This window comes from Cygnus atratus, chromosome 2 (assembly GCF_013377495.2).
Source record: "Cygnus atratus isolate AKBS03 ecotype Queensland, Australia chromosome 2, CAtr_DNAZoo_HiC_assembly, whole genome shotgun sequence".
NCBI lineage: Eukaryota > Metazoa > Chordata > Aves > Anseriformes > Anatidae > Cygnus > Cygnus atratus.
Window position 1 is genome coordinate 4,741,217 of NC_066363.1, and position 15,314 is coordinate 4,756,530.

General features: G+C 43.5%; 1 protein-coding gene across 3 annotated transcripts in view; it reads left to right on the forward strand.

The window, feature by feature from the left end:
* The window catches only part of CRHR2 (corticotropin releasing hormone receptor 2), a 156,663-nt gene extending 147,772 nt beyond the window's left edge, over positions 1-8,891 (forward strand). For 2 of the 3 annotated variants that reach the window (XM_050708918.1, XM_035554373.2), the window contains one exon: positions 7,778-8,891. In XM_050708918.1, coding sequence (XP_050564875.1) covers positions 7,778-7,918 — 141 coding nt within the window. In that variant the 3' untranslated portion in view covers positions 7,919-8,891. The remainder of the gene's footprint in view (positions 1-7,777) is intronic. The other variant, XM_050708919.1, reaches the window with a different exon arrangement.
* The last annotated feature ends 6,423 nt before the right edge of the window (positions 8,892-15,314 follow it).

The following is a 15,314-nucleotide window of genomic DNA, read 5'->3' on the forward strand; positions in this document are numbered from 1 at the left end:
ATGTCATTTCCAATAGCCATCAGTGTTGACCCCTGAGAGAGTCCTGTGATCCTTGGGAGACTTAGCAACCCTAATAGGAGATAATAACATAGCTGTACAGTAACAGAGTGCTTGTGAATGAAGGTGGTGATGTGTTAGAGTGACCCAAATTTATAAAGTGATACTGCTTGATGAATGGGAAAAGAGAGAAGTCACCTCTAGCAAGCAAGATGAAGGAAATAAGGGAAATCCTGATCAAACACAATGGAAAAAGAAAATCATACTGAGGGTATATCAGCAATAGAAGAAGGGCTGAGAGGTGTTTTGAGATGTCTAACTTTGGATGTACTCAAAATGGCTGGATAATTCTAAAGTGTTGGACCAGAAACCTTCTGAGGTCCATTCTAAACTTAATTATTCTATAATTCATGAGTCTTATATCCATAATAAGGTGGTTGTCCTTCATCTCCACCCATGCCTGGGGGGATACATAACTAGCAAGGGTTGTGTCTGAAATTCTCTTGCAAAGAATGAATTCTCATCTCAAGCAAATTCTAGTATTATCTGGTCAATATCAACAATCAGCTATGAATTAACATTTAAGATAGAAAGCAATTATCTGACTTAGAGGGAAACCATAACCAGAGAGCAACAGAACAAGTTACTTTGTTAGATGGCACTGTAAATTATTCTCAAAACTAGGTGCAAGACAAGGATAAATATGTTTAATTTTTTTTATGTTGACCCTTTACCCAGGCACCATCTGTCTCTCAAAATCTATTAAGCTCAGAGTGGCTTACTTTGATCTGATCATCTTGGGAGGCTATTCATTATAATAGCCAGCTATGAATCATGACCTAAATGGTTAGTCATCCACCTGCCCATCAATCTAAGCAGACTTCACATTAATCATCCCGAACCCAAAGGACACGCATTAAGCGTTCCTCCAAATCACTGAATAAATATGAATATGGGGGTGGACTAGAGGGCTAAAGTTTAATTCCATCTACCACAATGATTGTTTTCTGAGCAAAGGGACCCAACAACATGGATGTGAGTACTATTGTTAAATGCCCCTGAGAATGACTGGTCAATAGAAAGTCAAACCTTTCTGTTGGGGCCACCAGGCCATGGTTCATTACAGGACTGCAGTCTCCTCCCACTACCCATCTCCTCACCTAGGTGTGTTCTGGTAGAAAGTCACCTTCACAGAAAATCACACATGACTCCAGTAGGTCTCTTCAGACTAGCATCCTATAAGAAAGAGAATGTCTAGGTATACTGAAGGATAAGAATGAGCCTGAGAGTCCTTCCACACCCCATTTTCCTTTTCACTACAGTGCTGCTGTTGTGGCAGTGACTCCAGAGCACTCCACAACAAAAGCACAAAGGCTTGGCTTGGGCTGATTGCACTTATGGCCTCCCCCTCAGGTGGTTGGTTCTGCTTTTTACCAGTCCCAGAAAAAGGGAGCAGCATTTGTCTCCTGCACAAAATGTGCAACAAATCTTCACTAGTCAGAACTGTGATATCTTCTCAAACAGTTATATACATTAACAAAATTGCACTGCTGTAATCTTAGAAATTACGCTTCAGTGTCCCAGTCTGGCAGGTGCTGCAGAACTATCAGCCTGTTACTGTGATGTATCGAAATGCTGCCAAAGACTCTTGGAGGAAAAAAAAATAGAAAAAGAAAAAGAAAAAGAAAAAAAAAAAAAAAGAGTTGCAAATCAGTTAAGCCAGGTAATTTGGAGGGAGAAAAAGAAACTTAATAGTGGTACATAAAATAGCAAAGTGGTGAAAAGGTCCACCTGAGCTTCATTGTTGGAAGATTACAGGATTTATTGCCATGTTTCCTTCGAGCTTTGCAGATTTCTTATTTTTTTTTTGGACTACATCCACTCCTTACCCTACTAGGATTAAATACTGATGATGGCATCTTTATAGAGACATTTGGCTCCTTTCTTTGTCTGATGGTAAGGTGGCCATCTCTGGTCCAGGTTTGGCTCTACTGGGAATCTTGAAAAGCCATACCGATAGGGTACGGTATGACATAGGTATAGTTGTTTGGCTATTTAACACAATAAAAAACCTCACTCGTATCTCTGTGAGAGCATTAGTGTTCCTCATCAGCAGATCCTCAATTCTGGCATTCCAGCAGGGTCTGCCCGTAGGCCATTCTGTTTCTTTGCTTCCATTCAGGATTACACTTACTTAATCTTTACAAGGATCTGGGCTTGGCCCATAGGCTTTTCCACAGCATTTACTGTTAATGCCTTTTAGATTAAACACCCTTCTCCCTTCAGGAACACTTTACCCCTCCGGAAAACTTTCAAGGTATTGTGTAAAGCATCGCCTTACTTTAAATTCTTATACGTAATAGATGGAATTTATTCCCCTAACATTGGTCATCTAATACATACACATTTGCAGGTAAGCTGATCACTCTCAACTCCCTTTATAGGCTGTGATTCACCCAAATGAGAGTAGAATTCATCTGACCTATTTCAGTTGTCTCTTTTGGATGAACTGTTGCCAGCATCTTTTGGCCATTCCTGGCTATGTCTCTGCTGGATACAGGCAGAGACCAGGGCTTCAGAAGCTTCCTGGAAGCGAATTCCACCACAGGATCAGACCCAATGAGACAGATTGGTGCCCTGAAATTTAAAGTCTGCATAGCCAGTTCTCTCTTGCTGGTCTGGGTATTGTTTGAAAGTCCCTCTTCCCCATTCATAGCTTACAATAAAATTGAATAAATCTTCATCAACTTTTCCACAATTTGCGCCACCATTTGCAACCAAAGATGTTTAAAGTCCAGGGTGATTCTCCAGTGACCTCCAACTGCAGCACCAGGATCTGAAGCATGGCACAAAGATGCTTAAGTACATGTGGAACTTGATGAATTCATCACTGAAACCCATTTTCGCGGAGCAAAACCTGGTCTGTTTCAAAGCCCATTGAAAACTTTATGAACTACTGTTATTCCATTTGCTTATAGATCAGGTTTTCTGGGAGTAAAAAGGTGCATATGAACAAGACAAGAACATAATTAAGGTTATATAGTCATTAAGGTTATATAATTGTTAAGGTTATATAGTCACAGACTGCTGAGCACCGTGACTCTTCAGTAATCAGAGTCCCTGTTGTCCCTCTGCCCCTTATTTTTTAATGTTTGTGTGTGTGGTGTATCCTCTGGGGACAGAGTATGGAGGGGTCCCAGAAGTCTTTCTTTCAGCTTCCATTGCCATGACGGCTCCTTTAATCCTATTCTTATTATCAGAGCCTTCCTTCTTACCTATGTGACTACTATTATATTTCAGTATTGCGTCAAGAAGCCCCAAGTGAATGGACCTTTTTGTTCTAAGCACAGTGTAAATGGTTCAAGCTATCTTTCTGTCTGCTAATAAGACATGACCTTTCCTCCAAAAATTTATTTTAATGTCACTGGAGGCTCCTTCCTCAGCTCATTTCTAATTGATGGCTGCAAGAAATTAGCCAGCAGCTAGTGTATAGCACAAATAATAGCAATACGAAGTTGATGTCCATTTTATCAAAAGCAAACCCTCTTTGCGTCTTTTCATCCTTCTCTCCATCCCTTCCATTCTTTTTGTTGTTCTTCTGATGGGAGGTTTTTCAATAATTTTTCAGATCAGATGTGAATTTTTGTGATTTCCAGATGTGATGCTAAAGGTTGAGAACTCCTCAGTTAGGTGATCCAGTTGGGAAAGACAAACTATCACCCACTGAGATCTGTCTGTCCCACCAGCTGAATTCTTTCTCTTGACTGCTGAGAACAGTGCCCACAGTCTGTAGGCACAAATATGTTGGTAAATCTGATTTGACCACACATTCGGGAACTGTGATTATGATTAAATCTAATTTGATCGCACATTCAGGAACTGTGATTTGCACAGGAGGCAAAATGCAAAGTGAGGAAAAGGGTAACTTTGAGGGAGTAACTATGTGAATGAAAAAGACAGACCAAGGGTCACTGCAGAGAACCGAGCTGAATGCTCGGCAGCATGGAGAAACTTCACGTCATGTCAAGCAACTGAAGTTACACAGGGATGAAGCTTGTAATTTGTATTTACAAGGCTGCTTGATAAGCTTTAACTGCTGATGATAGTGTGTATGCTTCTTTGAGTTATTACTGGCAAATGCTATTAATTTCAGGTCATAGAGGTGCTAATGCTGACTCTAAGACATGGTACTGCCTCTACAAATGCTTAACAAAAAGGCGTAGTTGCTCTGATGATTAACAACTGGTTTGAAGTTGCTATTTTGCTTTTTCTGTTCTTCTTCATCCCCTGTGTAATAGCTTTTTATTTTAACATATTATTATAGCAGTCACAGCCATTTTTCTTTTTTTTCTTTTCTGACCTGAAGTTAAGCCAGCATTTTGTCTCTGAGTTCAGTTGTAAGAGATAAATTTGAGCTTAACCTTTCCTGCTTGTGCTTTGGTCACATCCTAATTGCAGTGAATTATTTTCTCATTAAAAAAATGCTTTGCACTTATCCTTGTAAGTGCAGAGAGTCTATTTTCATGTGCCTAGACCATTAGGAATGGCTCCAGCTGTACAAGATGACAGCACTTTTGTTACTACTTTTTACACAAAGCTGGTAAGCAAACCGTGTCATGAAAGCCATTCAGACAACTGCTTGTTTAGACTCACGTCTTTATCTCCAGGTGTCTCTTTTTGACTTGATTGGTTTGAAGCTCAAATGATAAATCTAATCTGGCTTCTCTGTCTGAGTAAGTATCTGTTCACACAAGTTGCTCAGAAACTTTATTTTTGCATCAGAGATGAAAAAATTCACCTCTATGAAGGACTTAAGTGGGTCATGGGCTCTCTGTGCAAGGGCAAATTCCACTCCAGCAGAATGGGGAAAACACTTTATTAACAAAATCTCAATATTTGGTGACATACGGGGAGAAATGAGCATTCAAGAGGCAATGTCCCTCTGTAGAGCAGGTCCCATGTTCTTCATGGAACAATTTCAAGATACTTGTTATCCTCTGACACTTTACATCTTATTACATCTGCCTTAGGTGCCCAACATTTAGTGAAGCTAGTTTTGCACTCAATGGAGCAAGTTGTACTTAATTTAATTCCACATATCCAAACCACCTCCTTTGGGGAACATCTCTTTCTCCGGTAACTACACTGAAAGCATAAATAATTGGCCAAGACTAAGTACCAAGCCTTCAGATGATATGCATCCAACCTTGCATGTACAAGACACCTGCATTTGCTCTTGGGTGTATGTTATATGCACCCTTAAATCCTGAGGCAGAGGTAAGTATCCCTTTGCCACTCCAGGTAGAACCATGATAGGTTTGCAACTAGTGACAGCCAGGGAAGCACAGCACCATGGTGCGTATTCCTTCCACTGTTTCTCATATTTTAACTACATGTTCAGTGAGCCAGTGAGGGCTGTTGGATGAGACAAGTTAAAGTGAGCAGTACAGGTGGCTTCTGCTTTAGTAGCATAGAGCTGAGTCAGCCCATCCTGCCTCTGGCTGTCTCATATAAATATCTCATTTAACTCACTTTGTAGGCTGACCAACCCCCACCTTAAAACTAGTGGGGGTGTTTTTACCTACTACTTCATAATGAGAGGGTCTTCCAGAAATCCTCTGAAGTGTTTAACCACATTGTTCTCATTCCGAGCTCAAATTCCTTTGTGATGATAGTGCTCCTCCTGGCAGTGCTGTTTTTCAACTTAAATCCTTTCTCTTTGGTGTTCACTCTTTCCCTTCTCCATGCAAGTGGTTCCCTTATAGACTTTATTTTTCTAGGGTCTGTCCCACCCCTATTAACTGTGAACCACGTTAGTTTATGTTTAATTACATCATCAATTCAGAATCAAAAGAACGAAACCTGCTGTGGCTCTCTCCTCACCTTGCTATAAACACCTGCAACACAATTGTCTCAAGTGTTAGAGCAAGCAACACAGATCACACAGAACCAAGAAAGTAACCAAAGAAAGAGGTCTTCAGGTCTGTTTTGCCCAATCTGCACCTTCCAGAAGGACTCTGGTAGAAAAGCTACATTTCTAACTTCAAAATTCCCCTGCCAAGGCACCAAAGATGGCAATTGCAAAACTGTTTTCCAAGTTGTTCCTTGCAAACTTAAAATGGGGTGTGCTTCATTGGCAACTCCGGTGATGATAGGGCTCAGAGTTTCTAAGCAGTGCTGCACGCTATGGGTCTAAGTCTCTGAAGGCCCACCAAGAAACGGGAGGACAGCAATCATCTGAGACATGGAGTGCAGATCCCCCCTTCCCATGCCATGCTTATGTTGTATGTTTTAACCATCATTCCTGTTCATCTAAGACACCTCATGCTGATAGTGTTGGGTTTGGGTTGGAAATACTACTTCTACTTGAGCTCATCAACTCATTCAAGCACACACTATAGACAGCATGTTGGAGCTGGTCTGAGGTGGGGCTGGCGAGTGTTGCGTTCCTCGTGTTTTGAGTAGACTTCACACTACACCTGAAGACAGAGTATAAGCTTTAGAAGAAATGGAGAAAAGCAGTGGCTGTGCAGCTTCGGACGATTTGTTTCAATACCATCCTCCCTGTAGTCCCAATAATGATTATAGATATGATTATAGCTACAGCATGGCTTAGATCTACCTCATCCAGGTGCTCAGAGCTGAGAAGCTCTGTCAGTAAGGGTTTGCAAGGCTATGCAAGCCCATGCCAGGCCTCGTATGGTTGCCATGGTAGTTGAGCCATGTTGAGGTCTACTCTATGGCAACATCACTGCTATTAATACCCAAGCTTTAGCCTGACAGTGGTAAAAAGGGGATAAGAGCACTCAAATTTTCAGGGATGCAGTGAAGATAAGTACATTAAAGATTTGAAAGCATTCAGGGTAAGATATCAATATTGTCTAAATTTAGCTAAATTTATAATCCAAACATCTAAACAGAGCTGGTTGTCTAGACTCACTTTATAACTAATGAAAAGAAACATGCATTTTTCATTTATCTTGGTATATGATCTATTTTGGACATCTGTTGTAGGAGAAGATGCATTATACATTTTGACCATACTAATTTGGTCAGGAAGAAAACTGTGGGTCCGTAGATGAGGTTTAATGTCTACATTATATTATTTATAACCCCATCTTCTCAACAAATGTGTCTTTGGCAAAGGAGGCCCTGGCTTGATATAGAGGTTGGATTGATACAAAAATATTCTTTCTTCAAAGTTGACTGGATTTCAGGTTGGCAGCAGAACATCAGCATCCTTTCCAAATGTCATGTCTGTGATTACCTATCCAAGAAGCTGGGCCCAGATTAATTTCACCTAAATTTGAAGACTTACCTAGCTGCCTAGGTTAGGGGTCTGAATTGCTCTTAAGTCTCTACAGTAGGCGGAGATTAAAGAAATATGCAGAAACTGGTGTAAATACTTCATTTCAGGTTCTGACTTTGAGTTTTGTCTTCTGGTGATTTGTCAGGAAGTGGTTGCAGTCTATGTTAGGAGCATCTCTAGCCTTCGCTCCAATTATGTTTTCAGCTAGGATCCCTATCACCTGTCATTTGAAATGCTCTGGGGTATTTAAGACATCAAATATAAGACAAGAGATGTGGGAAACACATGTCTTTTCCGAGAGTGCAGAAAAGATCAAGTGAACTAGATGCACAAATGTAGGAAGCTGAATCAAGCCCTGTATTTCAATTGCTCACCAACTATCATAATTTTTCTCAGTGCTACCTAGTGTCCCTTTACTGAGGACACCTGCATATTCTAAGTGTTCATGTCCTTTCCTTTTTCTCTTACCAGGTCCGCTCTGCTGCCAGGAAAAGATGGCACCGCTGGCAAGACCATCACTCGCTCCGAGTACGTGTGGCACGTGCCATGTCTATCCCCACATCTCCAACACGAATCAGCTTCCATAGCATCAAACAGACCGCAGCTGTGTGATACGCCCTGCACATATATGCACCACCTGGTGGCCTTCAGGGTTCTTCTTTCTTCACTCTCCCCAAACCCTTTTCTTCAGACTTTCTTCCTTTATTCTGCACTGCGCTTTTTTGCAATGAGGTGACCATCACATTTTTGTGGACTCTCATCTCCCACGTTCATAATGCTGCTTTAAGACAACCAGGCAAAAGCCTCTTGGAGTCGGTGGTGGCGAAGCAGATTCAAAGAAGAAAGAGGTTCAACTGACTGCACCTTGTGGAAACTCACAACATGAAGCCTAAAACAGCACAGTGGCAGGAACAATCAATTTTTTTCTCTTTACTTTTTTCCCTTCTGTATTGTGGTGAACAAAGACTATTTTCAACATGCTGCCCACCTCACCCTGTATATTGGTTCCCAATGATTTCAACAGTTTGGTGTGTAGATAACCCGTCTTTTTCTTGATCCTTTGTAAAAAAATTTCTTCTCCACAGAACTGTCATTTGAGAACATGTGACAGAAAGAAAAGGAGCATCTGAGAAGTGGTGTGAAGAATCTGAATTTATCTACCTTCCCCATTTCACCCTTTGATAGACTGGTAGTTGGCCGGGGCATCACTGGACAGTTTAACACAGGGCAGTTTGCCTTGCAAGAACCATGCCCTGTTCATACACAGAGTTTTGAAAGGACAGCAAGGTCTCTAGATAGCTCTATAAAGTATCCTTAATCCTCTCACCCCCATGCTTTCAACACAATGTAAGTAGCCCTTGGAAAGTCTTTGTTTGGTTTCAGCTAAGATCATTGGGGTGGGGAAGGACAACAGAACATGTTTTCTGGGTTTAAAAAATATAAAAGGGAAGCACTGTAAAAAAAAAAAAATCAATAATGAGAAGAGGATGTTTGCGTCATGAAGATAGTGCTATATGCTGCACAAAGATTATCTATTCAGCATTTTGAACTAGAGCAGTTGTATCTACTAGGCTTTTTATGTGATGTTCAAAAATACTGTATATTTTCAATAATAAACACTACTCTGGGTTGGTTTCAATAAAACCAAGCATCATTTTCTTTATTCTGGAAAGGAAGAGGAACCCTGACTACCAGTAGACTTGAGAGTGTTCTTACATCTACGACCAAAGAAAGAAATCCTGTATGATAATAAGCCAGGAAGAACAACTTCAGGATAACATCTGAGGACATTTATACGATGAACTGTTGTCCCCTTTCCCAGCACATGGTGTTACTCTACACCCATATCCCCTTGTACTCCCCCTCACTCTGCTTCTTTGCCATAGCAGAAGGAAAAAAGCAAGTTGTGTAGTATATTCCGCAACATTTATATCTCACCAGTGCTGGAGTGATTTGTATTTTCCGCTTTTGCATGCTTGTTCTGAGTTTTCTTCACAAGTATTAGAGGACTCTTGAGAGCAATCTGGATCTGAATCCCCAGATCCTGGTACTGTTTAAATTTGTCTCTGTGGTTTTCAGGACTACACAAGTCTGGAAAACATCTTGGGAGGCACTGATGTTAACTCAAGTCTTTTGGAGGCATCTTGTCATAACAGCTCCATCACATTTAACTTTGAGCTGATTGGCAATTCATAGCAAATTTAAATTAACAAGTTAAAATTGCATCACTATTCCCCATCCTAAATCTCATCTGGATTCATGTTCCTCAATGAGATGACTGAGAGAGCAGGGAGATTTGAGGTTCTGTCTCGCAGGCCTACCATCTCTGCCGGAGAGGAGGATCAGGGCCGAGTCTTCACGTAGCTCTCCATGTGGTGTGCCAACTATCGTGATAGATCACAGTGCAGCAGAGACACGTAGGACTGGAAGTGTGCCTGTCCATGTCACTTATCACTGACAATGCCCTGATTTCTGCAAAGCGATGCAAACTAACTTCATGGTAGCTGGGAAATGGAAGTGTCTGATGCGAGACAGCTGTGTCAGTGCTTTTAAACATTGCATGCATCACGATGGCAGTGCATGGCCTCCTGCTATGTCACTTGACAAAGCTCATCCTGGCTGGGGGTTTCCTATCTGAGACTGGATCCAAAGCTCCTCATGTTATTCAGTGAGCTCAAGCACTTTTGCCTGCCTCATGGCTGCCCAGTGGACAGCCTATGAATGGTTTGTAGTCTGCCTGAGCATTTGGTGGGCACCAGGCCCTCTGGTAGGCAATGAGGAATGGAGTCTGTGTGTCCTGGAGCTCATGTTCTGGTTCTGCCAGAGCCACAGCCTGAGGGGCTCAATCTGTGGGCTCTATGCTTTCAAAGGGGTCACCTTCAGTCTTCTCTGGGCACAAGTTTCAAGTCTCTGGAGTGACTCTTGCTGATATTAACTGACCTGATGTCAGGCCCACATTTTCGTGCTCCATATTCCCTTTGGTTCCTGATATAAAGGCAATTCCTATCTTTGTCTTTCTCTCCTCCACATCAAGAACTAGGCAGACCATTGGGCAATCGAGATCTGCTGATGAAAGCTGCCATAGAAACGGGGAGTGGAAAGTAGTCTCCATGGATATAGCGCTTTGAAGCCTGGCTCTCTTTCCCCCAGCCTATCAACTGATCAATATCATTTCACTGCTGCCTTCAGTTCACCTGTCTGTCTGTGTCCTTCATTTGCTTTTATTAGGTGCAATAAGATCCCACTCAACACCACAAATATGATTCAGCGTAGCCTATGGTAGCTGTGAAACCAGGTGAAGAGCTAAGAGAAAAACCCTGAAGAGCTAATGAGTTTTTAAACATCCATTGTAAACATCCTGAGTTTTCCTCAGTGCTGTGGGCAGGAACCCAGCTCTGAAGGGCAAGCGCAATACAGCAGCACAGTGATGCTTTCACTGGGCTGGGTTTAAAAAAAAAAAAAAAAAAAGAACTTGTTGTACCATTTATTTGAAATGCTGCAGAAATCTCAGCTGGCTTCGAGCTGTCAGTCCAGAAAAGTAACTCTGTGGTAGGTGATGATGTCCCACCTTCTCTAAAGTGTTTCAAATGCATATAGGCATTTATGCATGCCTTGTACACTTCACTACTCTGATCTTCCCCTAGAGAGAGAAATCAAAGAAGTGGACAGGGTCAAATCAGCTGATCCAGGATCCTGTAGATCAGTCCTTATTAGTTACAGAGTGTAAGGAGACCCAGTTATCCAAGGAGAGTCCATGTTGCCTTTCTCTTCCAGCACTTAGTGATGCAAAGTGTGCTGAAGCCATTAAGATTTGCACCACCTAAAGAAACAGGGCTACAAGGGTCTCTCTGCCTTCTCTACTGCTAGGCATGGTTCAAAAAGAAAAATACGGCAGTCTTTATTTTATTTGTGCCAACAATTAGAAGATAAAAATAACCTTTTCGGACTCTGCAAGTTCTCACCTATTAAAGCTGGGAAGTACAAGTCCCCAGTTCTCTTTATGGGTAGCAATGCTGATATTCTTGTCTCAGCTGTACTGTACAGTCCAAAGGGCTGTGAAGGAGTTCCATGCTGCCTTGTGAAAGTGACAATGATTTGCTGATTAGTCAGGATACCTGGGAGCAGAGCAACTGGGATCACTCACAGATAGCCTGGACAGCAAAGGGAAATCCCTTGGCTCCTTGGCTCACCTGAAGGTGACGACCAGCAGGCTGGAAAAGCACCCAGGGATCTTTGTGGACAAGGAGGAAAGCAGGCCAGGCACGTGCCCTGGCAGAAAGGCAGCTAACAGCAGCTGTCTGCAGGGAAGTAAGTGATCGGTCCCCAATGTTTTGCACTTATTTGGCTGCATCTAGATACTGTGCCCAGTCTTCCCCCCACCCCATCCAGTACAAGAAGATGCTGATAAACTAGAGAAAGGTCAGCCAAGATGCTGAGGTCTGGAACTAGCCATGTACAGAAATGTTAGAGGAGCTGGGCTAGTTCATCCTCAGGAGGAGGAAGCCTTGAGGGGCTCTCACAGCAGCCTGCCGATACCTATAAGGAGGTTACTGAGATGACAGACCCTGGCCTTTCACAGTGTTGTGGGGCAGGAGGACAAGACTCAGCTGGAACAAGAAGGGGTCAGATCAAATATAAGCAGAAAGATTTTCCCCAGGAGGACAGCCAAGCAACAGGACAGGTTGCCCAGTGAGGGCATTCAGTCTCCACATCTGGAGGTTTTCAACATCCAGCTGGATAAATGCCTTAGCAATCTGGTCTGCAGTCATAGCTGAGCCTGTTGTGAGCAGAGATTTGAACCGAAGACATCCTGAGGTCCCCTGAAACCTGCATTACCCTGCCATCCTAGCAGTACTGCTGTCAGTCATGCCACTAACACTAAGAGCAAGGTTTAGCTGCTCATTTCTTTCAGGTGCACCTCAGGGGTCTTGGAAACATGCTTATGATCCCACCTTCAAAAAAAGCTTCTACCACTACTTTCTCCTGGCAAGGGTGCAAAGATGAATAAAGTCACCTCTGCGTTAGGCAAACCCATCTCCTTTATACTGTGAGGCCTTTCAGAGCCCCGTGTCCCTTCAACAAAATAACATTCACAGTGCAGATCTAGGGTGATTCAGATGTGCCTTTTGGATCAGCAGGAGAAATTCACTGCCAGGAAAATGGCTGTGGATAGGATGGGTGACAACCTCTGCATGTGTTCCTGTACGAGCATATGCAATGTACATGTGCATCCGATTGCACGTGTGTGTGTACGCCTGTGTGCACGAAGAAAAGTGATTGAGTTACTTTAGATTTACAGCATGTTGTGCAGAAAGCTAAGGAGGTGTATGTGTTTTGGTGAATTATTATGGAAATGAACATTCATGAACACTTAAGTGCTTGAATCGGAATTCATAAGAGCTCTTCCAGGAAAATGTTTGCAGTGCTGAGTGTTGCAGATAATGCTCATGCCAACTGGCGTGTGAGAACAAGTGTAAGCTGTCTTTGAATCTGGACTAACTGCTTCTTTCTGAAACTAATTCTTCTCACCCTCCCCCTTTGCAATAAATCCCCAATCCCAGCTTGTAGGGGAGAGGATACATCGCATCCTCCTGACCATTGCCCCTGGGAGTCAGCGGTGCTGCTCTGCAGTCCCTTGGGTGTAAGGACATCGTTTTGGTGACTGGGTTTGGTCCCGAGGAATCACTCCAGAGATTTGTATCAGATGGCAAATTCCATTTTAGGTACACGGCTTCCTAGCCTTCTCTGCCATCTTTTGCTTCCACACCGAGCTCCAGCCCCCAGGAGATAGCAGTAAAACCCCCTGCATCTGGCACAGAGGGTCGCTGAGCTTCGGCATCAACCACTCCAGTGGGGCACACGTGGGCAGTGCTGGCCACCAGACCACAGCGGAGAGGTTTTCAAAGCTCACAGCAGCAGGAAGGAACAAAACAAAGATGTGCCGTTCTGGACAGCTAGCTGGCAAACCTGGCAGCATCTGTTGGGTGGTGAGAAGAGACAGAGATGGGACCAAGCGTTTTGGTACACCGTGAGATGGGAGGATGTGCCTCCAGGGCACAAAGGTCAGTATGGCTTAAGGACCAGAGGAAAAAAAAGAAAAAAAGGGTGCTGCTGCTTTTTGCAGAGTGACTGCATGGTCAGGCAGATGTTGAGGTCCAATTTCAGATGATGGTCACAAGGATGAACACATCAAACAGGCAGTGTCCACTGGAGAAGTCTTCCCAGAGTCAGGAAAAGCTCGAGGGACTCTGAGCAGCAGCGATGCCACAGCTTGTCCTAAGAGCAAGGAGAAGCAAACCCTCTTCAGCACCTGCAGCATCCTGAGAGTAGCAAGCATGAGAAAGATGTCTTTGGACAGCCTCTTACTGCCCCACACCTGAACAGAAATTCAACTCCTGGAGGAACTCACGTCTCTCCAGAAGCTCTTCTCCTTCCCCAGCAGGTCTGGAGGGGCTGGAAGTAGGTCCCTCCTAGCCCCTTCTCCACTATAAATTTGTTGCCACTGAACAGCAGGGTGATGCCTTGGATGGTTTTCTAAGCATCACCCATTTATAGATGAATGAGGAATTCTTGAAGCATGCTGTTTGGGGGGATGGATCTCCATTTGGTTGGCACCAAGGCAAACAGCGCTGTTTTCCCAGATGCCCTTAGGCTTGCACAAAGATTTCCTGGAGTTGGCTGGAATAGCACAGCCCTGAACCCGAGGTATATAGTGCATAATTTTAATTGCCAGCAGTGCTTATGACCTGCTCTTTGGTCAGCCTCACCGTGTCTGCAGTGTAGCTACCTGCTTCTGCAGTCACCACGGGCTTTCCTCTTAATCCACAGGGAGAAACAAGCACTTTGGAGATTATGGTCCTCTAAGTTCCCACCCAGAAAATGGTATTTACCTATGCAGAAAGGATATTGTAGGTTCATGAGTGTGAAGGTTTCTCATAAATCCTTCAGATTTTCATAGATTTGTTCATTTTAGTCCTTTTCTAATTTAGTGCAAAAGAGCTGGAAGATAACAAGCATCTCTGGAGAAACTTTTGGAAAAGAAACAGAGCATGCCTACAAGTTGTGGGCTGGTAGCAAAATATGTAGTTAAAACAAAAAAAAACATGCACCATCTGGATGGTTCTGTTGCAGTGTACATCGGTATCTTAAGTTTCTCCACATGCTAATTAGTGTAGCAGGAAGAAAACACTTCCGATTACCATAATCACCGTAGAGCAGTGCTATAGTGACCTTAAACTATGAGGAGCCAAAGCTTTAAAGAAAGAACTCATAAAACTTTAATGAGATCCCCAGATGCTAATGAGCGAGCCAGCTTCCATGAAAGGTATCTTATCCGTGCTCAGCTGCCTCCAGAGGCTGTGAAATGAGCCCTCTGACCCTTCTGGCACATCTCCACTCCGCATTCCCAGGCTGCAAGGGGTCACGTCAAAGGCTGAGCTGATTAATTGCACCCGGGACAGCAGCATATGCCGAGTGATTGATTCAGTCTTCTGGGGAGGCAAAATGACAACTTACAAAGCTGCTGGCAAGGTCGTAAGAAAGAGTAAGAGCACTTTGCAGGGATGCTTTGCTCAGTGTGAAGGTGGTTGTTAATGAGCTGCCTGACCCCGGCTGAGCAGGGAGCAGTGGTTAACCTGGGGCACCCCAGTCCTGGCCGGCTACACCCAGCCTGAAAGCACATTTAGGCAGCAGAAACTTCTGCATGCCCTTCCGCTGGCTTGCCCGTGATTTAGTCGTTGACTCGTTTTGACCTGGGGCATGTTCATTGACTGCTGACTTACGGCCCAGCTGTTCAGTCAGAGGCTCACTGGTCAGCTGGATTTTGTTGGGATCGTTTCTCCCTGCTACAAGGCTGAAGCAACATTTTGGCTGGCTCAGGAACAGTGTGCAACTGAGGCAATGATCACTGCCAGGCCCCAGTTTTGTTTGTGAGATCTGCTGATTGCTGCGATCTCGTATCTCACGGAGGTCCCCACCATTCTCCTCTCCTTGCCTTGTAACTGGACTG